The sequence below is a fragment of the Balaenoptera musculus genome, chromosome X, assembly GCF_009873245.2.
Source record: "Balaenoptera musculus isolate JJ_BM4_2016_0621 chromosome X, mBalMus1.pri.v3, whole genome shotgun sequence".
Taxonomy (NCBI): domain Eukaryota; kingdom Metazoa; phylum Chordata; class Mammalia; order Artiodactyla; family Balaenopteridae; genus Balaenoptera; species Balaenoptera musculus.
Genome location: NC_045806.1, coordinates 57,741,064 through 57,758,316, shown reverse-complemented (window position 1 = coordinate 57,758,316; position 17,253 = coordinate 57,741,064). Strand labels below are relative to the sequence as shown.

General features: G+C 41.2%; 1 protein-coding gene and 1 pseudogene across 4 annotated transcripts in view; one reads left to right on the top strand and one right to left on the bottom strand.

The window, feature by feature from the left end:
- OGT (O-linked N-acetylglucosamine (GlcNAc) transferase) overlaps positions 1-9,504 on the bottom strand; it is a 37,631-nt gene extending 28,127 nt beyond the window's left edge. For 3 of the 4 annotated variants that reach the window (XM_036839235.1, XM_036839237.1, XM_036839238.1), the window contains exons 1-3: positions 9,239-9,489; positions 6,218-6,398; positions 5,099-5,342 (exon numbers count right to left, since the gene is read on the bottom strand). In XM_036839235.1, the coding sequence (XP_036695130.1) occupies positions 5,099-5,342; positions 6,218-6,398; positions 9,239-9,275 (462 nt within the window). In that variant the 5' untranslated portion in view covers positions 9,276-9,489. Of the gene's footprint in view, positions 1-5,098; positions 5,343-6,217; positions 6,399-9,238 lie in introns of all 4 variants that reach the window. The other variant, XM_036839236.1, reaches the window with a different exon arrangement.
- LOC118888298 lies at positions 9,472-14,255 on the top strand (annotated as a pseudogene).
- Positions 14,256-17,253: the final 2,998 nt, after the last annotated feature.

Sequence of the window (17,253 nt, the reverse complement as noted above, 5' to 3'; positions counted from 1 at the left end):
AAAGTATCATCATATATACTACTCTATGTGCAACTGTATTATGGTTTCCACAATCAGGTGATAATTTTACTGATAAACAGCTTTTGTGATTGTATATTATCATCCATCAAGTGAACAAAAAGTCAGCCAGCAAAGAATAGGCTGCCACAGAACACCCTTATGGTTGGCCATACTGAGTCAGTTCCATGAGCTACCTGATCTGTCTGTCCATGGAGCAATGACTAGTGTTTTGGGAGAAAATGGTGGTCTCCCGTGACCTCAAGCACAAAAGGCTAATACTAATCCTCATAGGTATCGTTAATCTTATTACAGACTTAGCATCCTCTAATGAGTCTTAAGTATTTTTCAACCCTATTTATACTCTCAGAAGTAATGAATTCTATAATCTTGCTATCTACTTTGTATGATTTTTTTCCCCCTAAACTTTAAGGGCTACCGTTATGTTTTGGCAGACCATGACTGAACAATCCAATCTGTTCAAACAAATTCCTTATATCTCATTATCGTGGTTATACATCTTTGGACTTTTACCAATTCCTATTTCTTTTCTGAGCCATAATAATCAGAAGTCTTGCAATAATTCTCCAACAATGACCCTAATGGGCTATACATCTTAGCCAACTGTTGCATAATTTTACCCTCTAGTTTCTATAAACTCTTGGATGCATGCCATCCAAGTACTGACAGTGTATGTACCTATATTTAGTTATATCATCTAGACCCATTACAGCATACTAAATCAAGTTAACACAATGCCCACAGTTAAAAATAGATTATCTTCAAGATCGCTATAAAATAATCAATAAGGCAGTTTTAGAAAAAGGTAAAACATACCATATTAAATATAATAGTGAAATCCAATTCTCCCATTGGAAATCTAAACCTTCATGCATGAATAACTAATTTCCAGAAAATTCAAGGATACCACTATTCTCCCCAAAGTTCAAAACCTAAGACATCAGTTCCGCTTCATTAGTCACATTGAAACAATATCTGCTAAGAGAATCACAATTCTCAAACCCAGCCCATTGTGTCCATTCCTAGGTTAATATCTTCTATGCAAACCTTTATTCAATTCAACAATATGCCTGGAACTGTAGGGAAATAAATTAACAGAATCCTTATCTTCAAAGGGCTTACAATCTATGTGTTAAGACAAAACACATACATATTAAACAGCCACATAGTGGTAAAGAAATGAACTCAAAGAAGAAATTTTAAGCCAGGCCTTAAAGGATGAGTACGGTTTTAACAGACAAAGGAGGAGGACATTGCAGACAAGGGAAAATACTATGAATAAAGGTAAGGAGACGGAAATGAGTAAGAATCTGCTGTATAACAACCCTTCCTGAGATAGCATTTATTTCCCGCCTTTCCTCCTAGAGCCCCCCCACCCCCACCCACAACATCTATATACACACGAAATAAAATCAGGTTGATTAAAGCCTACAGTAGTTCTCAATTGCCTCTCAAATTAAATTCAAACTCCTCAGCCTCTATTCTTTCTCAATCTTCCAATTGACTCTCCTCTACTACACTCACTTCTTGTTACTACTTGACTCACCACTTCAGCCAAGGAAGTCTACTTGCTATTTACCTTCCTACAGAATGCTTAGGTTATAAGCATCCACTCGAGAAAATCTTCTGATTAATACTCCCTAAGAATAATCATCTGAGGAGCTTACACCTTTTTTCCTTTATGGGTCAGGTCCTGTCTCATATTATAATCCACAACTCCCCCCACAACACATCTCCCCAATTCCTAACAAAGCACTGTACACACAATAAGCACTCAAGTATTTAAATGTGACATTTGCACAGCAAACTTACAAAAAGCAGAGCAGAGAGGGACAGAAATACAGTTGACCCTCTGCATCTGCAGATGCAGAAACTGTGGACTCTTGAGGGCCAACTGTACTACACCACTGTTTATAAGGGGCTTGAGCACCCACAGATTTTGGTATCCGTGGGGGGTCCTAGAACCAATCCCCCACGGATACCTAGGGATGACTGTATAAGGTTTTCTACAGTTTAGCTGTATGACTGAGACTCGCAACAGTAACAAATAACATGACAGTAACACGTGATGGTCAGGATGCCAGTAGCTCTCAGTGCTATGCATCCACAATCAAAACAGAAGCAATGGTTCAAAAACCTATAGACTCAGAAACAGAGTTCCTTAGAGCAACTCAGTATTATAGCCATCTTACAAAGAACATTTTATACATAACTCATAAAAGGGATTGCCAAGCATGGGCAATTCTAGTGAGTTATCATGTGAAAGATTACCAGCTGCAACAGCACCTTCAAATACAATGGACTAATATTTTAGTGAAATTATTAAATCACCCAATATTACAGAAGCCAATTCAGAATGTAAAAATATGAAACAGCTCTACTTCTTAAAAGTAATTTCTAGGGCTTCCCTGGTGGCGCAGTGGTTGAGAGTCTGCCTGCCAGTGCAGGGGACACGGGTTCGAGCCCTGGTCTGGGAGGATCCCGCATGCCGTGGAGCGGCTGGGCCCGTGAGCCACAACTGCTGAGCCTGCGCGTCTGGAGCCTGTGCTCCGCAGCGGGAGAGGCCGCGGCAGTGAGAGGCCCGCGCACCGCGATGAAGAGTGGCCCCCGCTTGCCGCAGCTGGGGAGAGCCCTCGCACAGAAACGAAGACCCAACACAGCCAAAAATAAATAAATAAATAAATAAATAATAAAAATAAAGGAATTCCTTTAAAAAAAAAAAAAAAAAAAAGTAATTTCTATAATCAAGTCACAGAATAACTTCTAAACTGACATACCATTAACTTAAAAAGACAAACACTATTGAAAACAGGTTGCCAAGACCACCACCTTAACATTTTACTTTTTCACTACTGCAAAACCAAAATAACCTGAGTTTCTTTAACTATTTTTCATAGAATGCCAACTACATCTGTGATTCAGGCCAGCAATGCACTGCCAACAAGAGCACAATCTAGGAACAGACTCAAGATTCTCTGTCAGTACTGAATTGACACAGGCATTTGACAGTAAGCTTAAATCTAGTTAAGACTAGATACCCTGAAATGAATTAAAACATCATCACTACGGTATATTTAGGTGAAATCAAGGCAGTAGGCACAGTCCCTTTTTCATTCTTACTGGTAAAGACAGAAATAAAGCAGCACCTTCCACTAAAAGAAACAGAACCAGATGGGAATGCACAGCTGTTCAATGCCTTCAAGGGGTAGTCCCATGATTTATTTTAGTATTATCTTACTTCTTTGGTAGGGCACAATGATAAGCTTCCTGTTAACAGGTTAGATATTGAAAAGCATGGTTCTGTCTCCCACTTTAGTTTTCCCTTCTCATCATACTCCTACAGTTTGGCATACTGTCAGCAGCAATGACTGCTCTGCGATACATGTAGGCAACTGGAAACCTGAGCAAAGGGGATCAGAGTTCCAAGGTGTTTGGGCCCACGGCTGTGTAAAAGGGCACAAGTGAATGTATACGCAATCAACAAGTGAAGGATGGAACCAACCTTAATTAATAAAGGGAAAGAATTTACTGTGACAATTAGGTACACAAGTGAGCCCTGAGCCTTGGCAAGAACAAGGTGCAAGCCCCAGTGGCAGCACATACAGGATTCCCTAAAACTTTCTGTAACTAGCTAGATGGTACTGCAATAAAAATTACAAAAAAGTCACTCAAATTTACATATATATGCATTGAGTATCTCCAAAAGGATACATAAGAAATTAGTTTCATCAGCTACCTCCAAGAAGGGTAGCTGGGAGACTTTTCACTGTATCCATACAAAAAGCAATAAATAAAATTTAAAATTTTACAATCAAAATTAACGGAAAAAACAACTGTTCATAGACATGATAAAAAGTGATTTCAGATCTTTGCATAAACTACTATATTAAGCTTCAGTTTCCCACCTGTAAAATAAGGATTAAGGGACAGCAGAATGGTTTTCAAACTGTGCTCAAGGGCTGCCTTGAGGGGTGGATGCCCTCTGGGTACCCAGATAAAAAGGGTTTCCTTTATTTCTTCTCTCTACAATGTTTGCTTTCAAGATATTCAGACTCAGCTTTTAATATCCACTTCACCACTACTAGCTGTTTGATCCCAAGAAAGTTAACATAACCCCTGAGTCTGTTTTTAAGTGGTAAAATTGGAACAGATACCATCTACTTTGAAGGATCATTGTGAGCATTAAGAAAGACCAACGTCTGAATGGCACAATGTCTGAGCACATAGTAGACTTTCAATAAATGGTAGCTATAATAGTTAATTATTAACCACTTCAAGGGTTGGTGCAAAGCTAAATGTTGATGACGTAGCTCAGAAACATATTCTTAAATGTTTTCTGGATTCCTATAATCTCCCTCTTTATCACTTTCCTGTTATGTCTATCTTATTTCCCTAACTACATCAAAAGTTCTAAGGGCAAGTCTTACTTTTTCTGTGTACCTTTCAGAAACCTTAACACATTGTGAACTTAATGTCTGCCAACTGGGCCTCACTTGTTCCCCGGAAAACATCTGCAATTTAGACAAAAAATTTATTAGAACTAATCAAAAGCCTGGTGTGCATACTATCACCTCTATTCTACCACTTCTAATTATGTAGAAAGAAAAGAGAATAGGATATTGAGGAAAAAAATTTGCAGCCTAGTTTTCATGTCACAGATCCATATACTGACATCTTAACTATTCTATATTACAGATTAAGGCCCTTCTTCCATTATTCCTTGAAAATCAATTAACTGTTGCAAACATGTTATAGCAGAAGTTACCCAAATTTAATCAAAAGAGCCCAAAGAAACAATGTCATGTGTTCTGTACTTTTACGGGCATTATAAAGACAGACGTAGAGTTTCTTGCAATAAGGATAATTTTTATGCTCTCAAATAACTTGCTAGATAAAATAATTTTTTTTAAAACATAACACAGACCTGAGTCAAAGCAATTTCACCATTTTAAGTAGACAAAACATTTCCAAACTCTTGACTTTTTTCCATGCAAAAACCTATTTTAGTGTCTAAAGTATCAAACTGTTTCTTTCAGGGCTTTTGTGAAGGGAAAATAATAACCATTAAAATTATACTCACAGGATTGTACTGAAGAGCAGAGACGTAAGCTTGTACTGCCCCTTCCATGTCGCCTGCTGCTACCAAAGCGGCTGCCAGGTTAATATAACCATCGATGAAATCTGGTTTGAGACGCAACGCATGCCGGTAATGCTCAATTGCTTCCTGCAACTGCCCTCTTTCCTTGTACACATTCCCCAAATTCGAATAGGCTTCTGCCAGAAGAGGGTTCTGTTTAATTGCCAGAGTACTAAAGTGGGCAGATCTGGAAAAGGGGAAAAGTATTCATGCATGGGTATGCATGTTACAGAAAGAAGGTATGGCCCATACGCAACTCAAACAGTTTCTGAAGATCCTGTGTATTGCTCATTATATAATAATACATTATCTTTTAACTAGCACATAGTAGGAAAAATTTTGGAAATCAAAGTTTTTCAGAAGTGGAGGAATTCCAGATTTCAAATTGGAACACTCTTTTTTCTTATGAGATAAAATTCTTAACTAGAGTCTCATTACCAAACTGCCTCATTGTAAACCATGATCGTTAAGATCAAGAATAAAAATGCTATGTGCGTGAGTCTCATTTTCCATTTCTTGAAAAGATTCAATGACGCACACCTTTAAATATCTAAATAAGCCAAAATGACAATTTATTAAAAGGATAAGAACACAGATTCTTCCCTTTTGATTAATTCAACTGATTAGCTAAAAGTAGCACATCATAATGACTTGATGGCATCTGCAACTTGAACCACATATGCACCTCCTACCACAGCATATACACCTTCATCTCTGAGCATTTCTGTCCCTCAAGCTGACACATCTTACAAAGGTAAGAGTGGATGCTCAGATGTATACTAAGAATAATTACCTGAATAGAGTTTTAAAAAAGCAGCAGACGTAGGTGGAAAGAACTAGAAAAGGTCCCTAGTCATACTGATAATATAAACACCACCACAAAAGGAGGGAGGAAAAACTGGCAGCTGCGCATGTCACAAGTGGGCAAGAGAGCAGATGTGCATTGGTGGCTCCAGGTGAAACCCAGTACTGGAAAAATTTCAAGTTCAAATATTTAAGTATCATTTTTCAAGCTTAGCACCCAGAGGCAGCAATCACCAGCATCACCCCCACATCTCCTACCTGTCCAGCCTTCGACACTGGAAGTGTATAGATGAAAGTAATAAAAGTACACCAGTATTGTCTGGCTCTTGTCTCCAGAGCTGCATGCAGTGTCTCTCAGCTGCCTCAAAATCTCCTGCCTGATATTCTCGATGTGCCAACTCTGCTAACCCTTGGAAGGAAAGCATACGTTTCGTTGGTTCTGGAGAATCATCAAAACATTTGAGGGAAGGGGGGGGGAAAACAAAAAGTTAGAAATGCAAACAAAAAAATGTAAAAATATGGTATATTAAACTTAAAGGTGAAAATGCTTGAAACTATGTAAAGCACTAGAGTGTTCTGCACGTTACTGATACCCCCAAGTTAATATCAAGTGCAGAATTAGCATTTTTAGAATTCGCCCATTAACTTTCTTTCCCAGACCAGACAGAAATATTTACTTCCAAAGGAGATTACATAATGACAAAAAATACTTCGTATTTTTAAGTTACAAATCAGAAGTAGCATCTAAAGAGTCACGAAACATTATTCCTCATACCTTAGTCAACACAGAAAAACAAAATATAAAACATGTGATTTGCAAGGTCACATAGATTTAATAATGTCAGAATAACCTACTGGGAAACTTAATACTTTGTCCCATGTTCTAGGTTGGATCCGTGGTGGGTGGAGTACTGGTAACAATCTCTCTCTTAACCTGGGTTGGGGGCACCAGATGCGTAGTGAACTCAATTATATTGTTGCTTTTGTATATTTCACAACTTAATTTTTTAATTACTTTAAGGGCAACACTAGAAACAAGCATACGGAAAAAAAACCTAAAAGTCAAGGTGCTATTTTTAAAACAGCTGATAAACAAGATGAATTCATCTGTCAAGAGCCAAAATATTTAAAGGGATCATCAAACATTTTAAATAAAGACCCAAGATTACATTGCTCCTCTACCATCCCAAACTCACACTGAGACCAAATTAGCTAAATCCCACCCACGCTGGTTTAACACTAGCATTTTCCAAAGACCTCGGATACTGACTGAAGGATTAAGACACTGCAAACAACCCTGTGTAAACCAAGCAGTTACCTACAACTGCAATGATTTTTTAAAAGAATGGGAAAACACTAAAATATAAAACCATTCGATAAAGCACAACAGAATAACAAATGAAAGCACTTTGCTGTGTGTAAGTGACTTCGTTCAGATATATAAAGATAAAGGGTATACATCTAAAGCCCAGAGAGGGAAAACAACAACAAGCTACCTAAGTATCAATTGTAGATACTTACTTAATAATACATTACTGGGAATTTGACCACACCACTTTAACTAGATAGCGTGGGAAACATTGTACAAATTACTTAAATTCTACCAAGGTCAGAGTGACAAGCTCAAATTTGAGCCTAGACCCCCAATCATTAGAGCTGGTGAGTGAACTGTATTCACGGGAACGCAAAGTAAATTTCCTAACAGAATGCACAGCTAGCTGACCACTAACATAAGAGCAGAGAGACCTGCATCCAACTCTGGGGGCGGTTATATCTCTGAGAAAAACTAGAAAATCACATTTTAGACAAGCCTCTAGAACTTCCTAGCTCCTTATTTTAAGACATTATTAACTTTCCAAGGCCGCCTGCTATTTTAACGCTCGAAATGACAACTTCCTCAAATAAAATAACACGTAGAAAAGGGCAAGCTAGTACAGGAGAATCTAGGACAGAATCTTAAATCTTTAAAAATCCCTGAGAGGGAGGGGAACACTGACTAATAACTAATCCCACTACCTACAATCATGGATAAGACAATTGAAGATTCACTTCTTAGTGCGCAATGTTCAAAAACAATAAAATCCTTGACACATCTCAACTGAGAAATCAACAAAAAAATAACCTCGTGGGAAACCTTAGAACCGCAGCCCAATCCCCCCCTCCCTCCCGCCCCAAATAGCCTCAATATGGAAAGGCAGCTGAAGGACACTCCTATAATTTGGTTGTTTCCTTATTTTTAGTACCAAATACTCTCGACTAATTGTCTAAAAGGGCAACCGCCTTGTACTTGTGCAGCTACACTCCAGTTGCTTTACAAACTCTTCAAGCAGGGATGAAAACTTAAAAAAAATACACCCCCTATGAATAAAGAGATACCGGGCTAAAGAATGGGGATGGAAGACCCAGAGGCGGCGGCGGAGGAATACAGGGAGAAAGTAACACAAAGCGAGAAACTGGCGGGCAGGATGGTCAACGCCAAAGCCCCAACACCAGGGTGGTTTCTCCCCAAGGGTAGGAAGTGGACCGCAGGGCTGGCAACCTCGCGAAGGAAAGGGTGTGGCTCCCTGCGGGAGGGGAGGGAGGAGGACTGGGTGGGAAATCCAGGCTGGGGGCAGCGGGTGGAATTGAGCGATGGCAAAAGGAACCCCTGGAAATTTCCAATCGAAACCGGGGCCACTCAACCGAAGACACAGCAGAAAGGCGCTGCCCGGCGGGGTGCTGCTTCCAAATCCTCTCTTGTCGAGGTTACTCGAAGCACACCCAGGAGCTTGTGCTCGTCCTTGGGGTGATACAAAGTGAGGATACGATTACCTCGGAACGGCACCCCCGCCCTCGATTGACAGAGGACCACCAAATCGGGCTAAGGGGAGCAGGGTGGAGGGGGACGTGGAGGGGGAAGAGGAGGGGGCGGTGAGCTGAATTAGGAGAGAATACGGCGGCGAAGGCAAGTGAAAGGCAGCGAGAAGGGCAGGGATTCCAATGCACTCCATTCCGAGACATCCTAAGCGCGCACGTGTGGAAGAAGCGTCCCGAGAGAGTAGAAGGCTAGAAAATGCATAGGATTACAAAGCAAGAAAGGAAGCAAAAAACAAGCAAGCGAGAGGAAATGTTTAAGGAACGGACGACAGCAGAAACCCCGATCGGATGCCGGTAGACGACGAAAAGCTCAGCGATGCCACTGATGTAATGGGGATGGCTAGAGGGAAGGGAGTGATGAGAGGCAGAGGACGGCGCGAGACCCCAAGGGGGCGTCTGCCAAGGTAGAACAGACACCGGTACCTGTGCTGTCGGCCACGTTGCCCACGGAAGACGCCATCTGGAGCTTCTGGAGGGAGTGCGAAAAGGGGGTAATCGAGTCCCGCTGCCGCCACTACTGGCAAGAATGTTTCTAGAGGTAGCAAATACAAGGGCAGCAGCCGTACCACTGCTTTGGGAGGCTTAAGCGGCGGCAACAGTTACATACACTGAACCTTAGGAACTCTGGTCGGCTATCTATCTCTCACGGTCTTGAAATGGCGGCGACGGCTCCTCGGCCGAGACAACACGGACCGGAACTACTTTCTGTTACAATCAAGTACCAGCGCGGAAGTAGCGCGGTAACCACTTACGTCAAAATGACTATAATCAAAGTCACTCTTTCCTATGTAGCCTTCCGCACAGGGCCCATTGCGACAAACACGATTTGTGTCGAGAGCGCATGCGAGCAACCCTGTCAACCCGACTCGCGGCTAGGGCACTGTCTGGGGCAGGACCGTCCAAGTTTTCTACTAGCGAAGCGGAAGGTGAAAAAGAAACATACACATGATGGCTACATTTTTGCCAGAGTGGTAAAGTATATAGTCTACTACCTAGCCAAGAACGTAGATTTTAATAGAAATGCCAAAGGCATCTACAAAAGTTTCATCAACTTTATTTGTACAAAAAAGGATAGTTACAAGGTTGATGAATCAATTCTGAGCAAGTAAATTTAAATGGTTATATTTCAAAGGCCGGGATTCAAAACGATGGCGGAGAGGGTTCCAATTAGAACACATCTTAATTCTGATTCCAGCCATTGATTTAAGCACTTTGATGAAAAAGATTGAGAGTTTCACAGGACCAAGTGAACCCAAGCATCTCAGATTTGGGCCATATGGCCCGAAATTTCCAAATCCTTTTGGTGTTCAGGATAGTTTTGCCCACAGTATTATGGCAAATGCTTCATAACTCGGGGACATGCTGAGAGTTTGCACTCCAAAGGCAGCAGCCATAAAAATGTTAAAGACGATTCATATTCGTCAAAACCCATGACCCTTCTGAGTTGTGACTTCATTTCCACCACGTAGCTCTGCAGAACGTTACAATCGGTGATATCATTTAACTCAAGGCAGCTCAACAATGATAAGTGGATTAATTTGCCATCTACCTAAACCACACGTCGAGATTGAAGCTAAGTTGCCTCCACTTATTGAACAAATCAGTACTTTATGATCCTCCTGCAGTTTCAAGTCCACTGTTCAGACATTTTGTCACATTGGTATTAATTTATATCTCATCTCTTGTTCCAGGAAGGATTTAAGGTAGCTTGCCACATCAGCAAGAAATTATAAACCAATGGAGGCAACAAGTTGTGTCTCTCGGAGCCTTCTTTTTTCCAAAAGAAATAAAAAAGTCCTTGATCTAAGAAAACAAGTCGGTGAATTTCTTCAAAATGTTTCTACTACCTAGCCAACTGACTACACACACACACACCCTTAAGTCCTCAAATTTTGCTTCAATTTCTTTGAGACAGTTCACATACTGTTAATTATGGATATGGGCACAGAGGAAATTTGTAATATTGATCATTTCTTCTATCACATCCATAATTACGAGTCAGATGCAGTGAAAAAGACAAAGTTCACTACACAAACTCTCCTGGAAATTGGGCACCAACCTCTTCTCTTAATTTGATTTAACTGGTAAAACCTTTTTCTCCCCGCTCCCCCCCCCCAACCCCGGCAGAAGTGCTCCATCTGTGGTGAATAAAATCAGCTTTTCAACTTTTAGAACGGACTTCTCAGATTCCACTGGCAGATGTTTAGGCCTTACTGATTAGTGGGTGCTAGCTAATTAAGTAAAACTCTTCTTCTTGTTAAATGCCAGATTATGTTCCCAGCCAGGCAGGCTATTTGGCCCATCCATACTTGTGGTCTAAGTTTCCTTATCCTGAGAGGAGTCAAAGGACGCTGCTGTGGAAAGCTGGGTGGTGGGGCTCACAGTGATTCAATAAGGAAAAACTCCTGTTGGAGTCTCAAGAACCCCCTCCAGGTACCTTCCAGCAGTAGCACCTGGAGGGTTTAGTTGGAAGGACTTATCAGATAAACGCATCTTCTTTGGCCAATCAAGTAACATTTACTAGAGTGCAAGGCACTGTGGGAGACACAAAAATCAGCAAGACAAGATCTTTGCCCTCAAGGAAATTGAAGCCCAGTTACGTAGACACAAAAAGCCACTAGAGCATAAAACAGAAGAGTATTATTAAGGTGATAAAATACATCACTGTCTATAAATATCTGAGGAGGGAACAGTCACTTCAGGCTGGAGGAGGGTGACCAAGAAGGCCTGACCTGGGCATTGATGGGGGTGCTTTTGTGTGTTCTCTTTCACACTGATTTCTGTTTGTTTTTCTCCCTTTTATGGGCAGCAATTCTAAATTCAGAATCACCTAAAATAAACCAGGCGCTTCTTCCACCGCAATCCCAAACTTTGACACCGTAATAATACCGCTAATGGTGTATTCGTTTTCTGTTACTGTCTCGCAAATTGCCCACCAATTTAGCGGCTTGAAACAACGCACACTTCAGAGCAGTCGCGCCAGCGCTCGGCGAGGGAGCCGGAGACACGCTCTGGCCGCCGCCGCCGCCGCCGCCGCCGCCGCGCAGTTGCCGCTGGAAAATGGCTCCAAAGGTTCAATGAAGCTGGAAAAATACATAGATGTAGCGCCGCAGGCTCTCCAGATGTTTGGGGATAATATTCCAGAGAGATATCGACCCCCACCCCCCGGAGTAGCTAACCATTCATAACGAAGAAAATTCGTTTTAAAACCTTCCGGAAATCTTTGAGCTCGAATAAAAGTAAAGAAACTGATTTCATGGTAGCACAGCAACCATCACTAGCCAGTGAGTTTGGAAAAAATGATTCCTTATTTGGTAGCTGCTATGGTAAAGACATGGCCAGCTGTGATATCAACAGGGAAGATGAAAAAGGTAGAACAAAATAGATCAAAGACTGAAAGCCTAATGGGTACATTAAAAAGGCGGCTTTCTGCAGAACAAAAGCAGAAAAGCAAGGGGAGCACACCCTCTGGGAGCTCTGCCAGATGAGGATACGTTTTCCTCTCCTCAGCACCAATAGTCTTTAAAGATGCGAGAGCTCAAAAGACCAATAAGGTCCACTTTCCTCGTCAATCATCACTATAGTCCTACCCCTTAGTCTCTTGACCTACAAACTCTGAGGAGCGGTGTATCAAAATGGAGGAAGTGAGATTCAAAGCCCTGTTTCTTTCTTCCAATCCAAATCCAACACGGAAGGATGTCTGAAAAGATTTTCACAGTCTTCAGCCTGAAACTGTGTGCCGAGAACAAAATAATTCATTAAAGAGTTCAGGGGCTTCCCTGGTGGCGCAGTGGTTGAGAATCTGCCTGCCAATGCAGGGCACACGGGTTCGAGCCCTGGTCTGGGAAGATCCCACATGCCGCAGAGCAACTGGGCCCGTGAGCCACAATTACTGAGCCTGCACATCTGGAGCCCGTGCTCCGCAACAAGAGAGGCCGCGATAGTGAGAGGCCCGTGCACCGCGATGAAGAGTGGCCCCCGCTTGCCACAACTAGAGAAAGCCCTCGCACAGAAACGAAGACCCAACACAGCCATAAATAAATAAATAAATAGATTTTTTAAAAAAAAGAGTTCAGAATCTCAGAATGGAGATTTGCGTCTTCACCACAATGAACACGTGCCTGTAGTTATTGGACTTACCCGTCAAGACTGCGTTTGGTATTCTGTGCCTAGAAATGAGGGGGATGTATGCTTTGGAAGGATCGCCTATTGTCTGGACAGTTTTCCCATGGAAGTTTCTGCAGTTCCTTCTCAAGCGGGAGAGAACTCTTTCTCCAAAAATAAAAACGAGGGCCTAGTCATTGCCCCAGAGATCTTTGTGGACAAGTCTGTGTATGGCTTGTTCATTGGCACCTCAGGTGTCACACTGCAAAGCCCAAGAGTGAGTCATGATGATGTCCCTCCACACTCACCATTGCCACCTCCAATGCAGAAAAATCAAATCCAAAGTTACGTCGGTGGACTTACCAGCACAGATGTCCATGCGTCTGAAAGTATACATGCTATCATTTGAATTTTGATCCTGACTCTGCTCCTGTGGTTGCAAGAGTCTCTTTCTTTTTTTTAATTTATTCATTTTTAAAATTGATTTATTTTTGGCTGCATTGGGTCTTCATTGCTGCGTGCAGGCTTTCTCTAGTTGCGGCGAGTAGGGGCTACTCTTTGTTGTGGTGCACGGGCTTCTCATTGCGGTGGCTTCTCTTGTTGTGGAGCACCGGCTCTAGGCACATGAGCCTCAGCAGCTGTGGCTCACGGGTCAGTAGTTGTGGCTCGCGGGCTCTAGCTCTAGAGCGCAGGCTCAGTAGTTGTGGCACACGGGCTTAGTTGCTCCGTGGCATGTGGGATCTTCCTGGACCAGGGCTCAAACCCATGTCCCCTGCATTGGCAGGCAGATTCGCAGCCACTGCGCCACTAGGGAAGCCCAAGAGTTTGTGACTCAGTGGAAAGTAGTGGTCTTATGGTTGTGACAAGCTTTGCAGAGAAGCTGAGAAAACTTGTGAAATAAGGATAGTGCTGGGGACAAATCACATGCTGGGAGACAGAAGGAAATCTAGCAAATGTGCCAGATGGTTCTTTTCTTGCTCCGGCTAGTTCTGATGACTGTTATCTTTTAAGCTCCAGCTTTCGCTTCCATGGTAAACACTTCACACTAGAATTGAGCACTCAAATGTTAGGTTTTGCTTTTATGAACAACCAGATGTGGATGGACAATTTGCTGATCTAATTAAACATTCAACCAGGGACTCTGAAAATGGAGCTTTTTGTTATTCAAGGTCTCGGTTGCCTGGATATGCAATTTACCCTGTCAGACTGACCAAACAAGTATCACGATTCCTGCAGGTGCTATTTTGTTATATGTCAGTATATCAGAATAGACTTATTTCAAAAACTGCCTTTGCCAAACAAAATGAAGAATTATTGACAGGAGAAGCACTACTGAAAGATTAGGAGAACCCTGCATCATGCACTTTGGGTTCCAGAAAAAGAGATTGAAATATAATTTACAAACTTTCATTACTATCAAAATCTTTTGCTGCAATAACTGTTAAAAATTTAGGTGAAAAGAGTAATCAATTTGTCTAGGGGTGGGGCAGTATTGCCAACGTGTCTTGAGTTTATTTTTGGTTCTGTAAAAAGGAAAGTCTTGAGGTTTGAGAAGTGTGAATTGTCTTCCATTGTATGCAAAATAATCACAATGTAAATTATCAAATTCTCCTTAATGTGCCTCCCCCCCGAGTCCTTTGCTGCTATCCATTGTGATTTTTAGACATTAAGAACACATTTCACATGTATGCAACCCAAAGTAAAGTTGAATGAAACTTTTAGAATAAAAACGGTGGTCTCTTTAAATGGCCTATTTTCAAAAGATAGTGTTGAAGAAACATACCCATGTGATAAAATGCAGAATTTATATATACACTAAAAATGATTTTTAATCTCATACTGTAGAAAGATTTAGAATTATGAATTGACCTAGCTTGGGTAATAGAATGCAGATCTGCAGTATATCTTTTACCACATTCTTTTCTAAATTATTTTTAAGGTTGTGCTAATTTTTTGGTTATGAAAAGTTGAATTTTTCTGTTGCCTTCATTCTCATCTAGTGGTTTGTATATTTTGTAAAAATGGCCTTAGAGGCCAGACACTATAAAACTCTTAGAGGAAAACATAGGCAGAACACTCTATGACATAAATCACAGCAAGATCCTTTTTGACCCACCTCCTAGAGAAATGGAAATAAAAAACAGAAATAAACAAATGGGACCTAATGAAACTTAAAAACTTTTGCACACCAAAGGAAGCCATAAACAAGACGAAAAGACAACCCTCAGAATGGGAGATAATATTTGCAAATGAAGCAACTGACAAAGGATCAATCTCCAAAATTTACAAGCAGCTCATGCAGCTCAGTATCAAAAAAACAAACAACCCAATCCAAACATGGACAGAAGACCTAAACAGACATTTCTCCAAAGAAGATATACAGATTGCCAACAAACACATGAAAGAATGCTCAGCATCACTAACCATTAGAGAAAGGCAAATCAAAACTACAATGAGGTATCACCTCACACCAGTCAGAATGGCCATCATCAAAAAATCTACAAACAATAAATGCTGGAGAGGGTGTGCAGAAAAGGGAACCCTCTTGCACTGTTGGTGGGAATGTAAATTGATACAGCCACTATAGAGAACAGTATGGAGGTTCCTTAAAAAACTAAAAATAGAACTACCATATGGGGCTTCCCTGGTGGCGCAGTGGTTGAGAATCTGCCTGCCAGTGCACAGGACACGGGTTCGAGCCCTGGTCTGGGAGGATCCCACATGCCGCGGAGCGACTAGGCCCGTGAGCCACAATTGCTGAGCCTGCGCGTCTGGAGCCTGTGCTCCACAACAAGAGAGGCCGCGATAATGAGAGGCCCGCGCACCGCGATGAAGAGTGGCCCCCACGTGCCGCAACTAGAGAAAGCCCTCGCACAGAAACGAAGACCCAACACAGCCAAAAATAAATAAATAAATAAATAAATAAATAAATAAAGAACTACCATATGACCCAGCAATCCCACTACTGGGCATATACCCTGAGAAAACCATAATTCAAAAAGGGTCATGTACCACAATGTTCACTGCAGCTCTATGTACAATAGCCAGGACATGGAAGCAACCTAAGTGTCCATCGACAGATGAATGGATAAAGAAGATGTGGCACATATATACAATGGAATATTACCCAGCCATAAAAGGAAACGAAATTGAGTTATTTGTCGTGAGGTGGATGGACCTAGAGTCTGTCATACAGAGTGAAGTAAGTCAGAAAGAGAAAAACAAATACCGTATGCTAACACATATATATGGGATCTAAAAAAAAAAAAAGGTTCTGAAGAACCTAGGGGCAGGACAGGAATAAAGACGCAGACCGTAGAGAATGGACTTGAGGACACAGGGAGGGGGAAGGGTAAGCTGTGACAAAGTGAGAGAGTGGCATGGACATATATACACTACCAAATGTAAAATAGATAGCTAGTGGGAAGCAGCCCCATAGCACAGGGGGAGGTCAGCTCGGTGCTTTGTGACCACCTAGCAGGGTGGGATAGGGAGGGTAGGAGGGACATGCAAGAGGGAGGGAATATGGGGATATATGTATACGTATAGCTGATTCACTTTGTTATACAGCAGAAACTAAAACACCATTGTAAAGCAATTATACTCTAATAAAGATGTTAAAAGAAAATGGCCTTACATTAAAAAATCTTGAAGAAATGTAGCCCACCAATTTAGAAATTGTTGCCTTTTCTGCCTTTAAACTCTGATACAAATTGGCATAATATATAAAGACCTATGGAACTAGAACCATTATTAAAGAAATATTACATGAACTTAGATTCCTATGATAGCAATTTTCTGCATCTATACTTTCCTCTGGCAAACGCTTTACCTCAGTTTCTTCAGTTTAGTCACATTTTCTTGGGTAGAACTTGACTGTACCACTAATTTGCATAAATGGATTGGCGGATTCTCTTGCAACATTCAAATTTACATTAGGTTTTGAGTTGACTTAGATAAAAAGAAAACATTGTTTTGCAGTTGGATTTATATTTTTCTTTAATGTAGTCACTAGTAAAATGTGCTAGATTTGACCCCTGCCCCCACCAAAGACTCTAGCTGGAAAAAAATGTGGAAATTGTGAAGCATTATGTGAGAAAAATATTAAACCATATCAGATATATGGAAGTCTTATTGCCTACCATAGGTACTGCCATTTTTTAAAGTTTTTTATTTGTTTATTTTAAATTTAGCTAAGTCTTGAGTAATTTGGAATCATTAGTTAAGCATTTTATGTCTGATTCAGTAGTCATGGGGGTGGTTATCCCTAATATTTTTTAGTTATTTTGAAATGCAGAGTGTTTATTCATTGCACAATGCTGTAATGTAGTGCT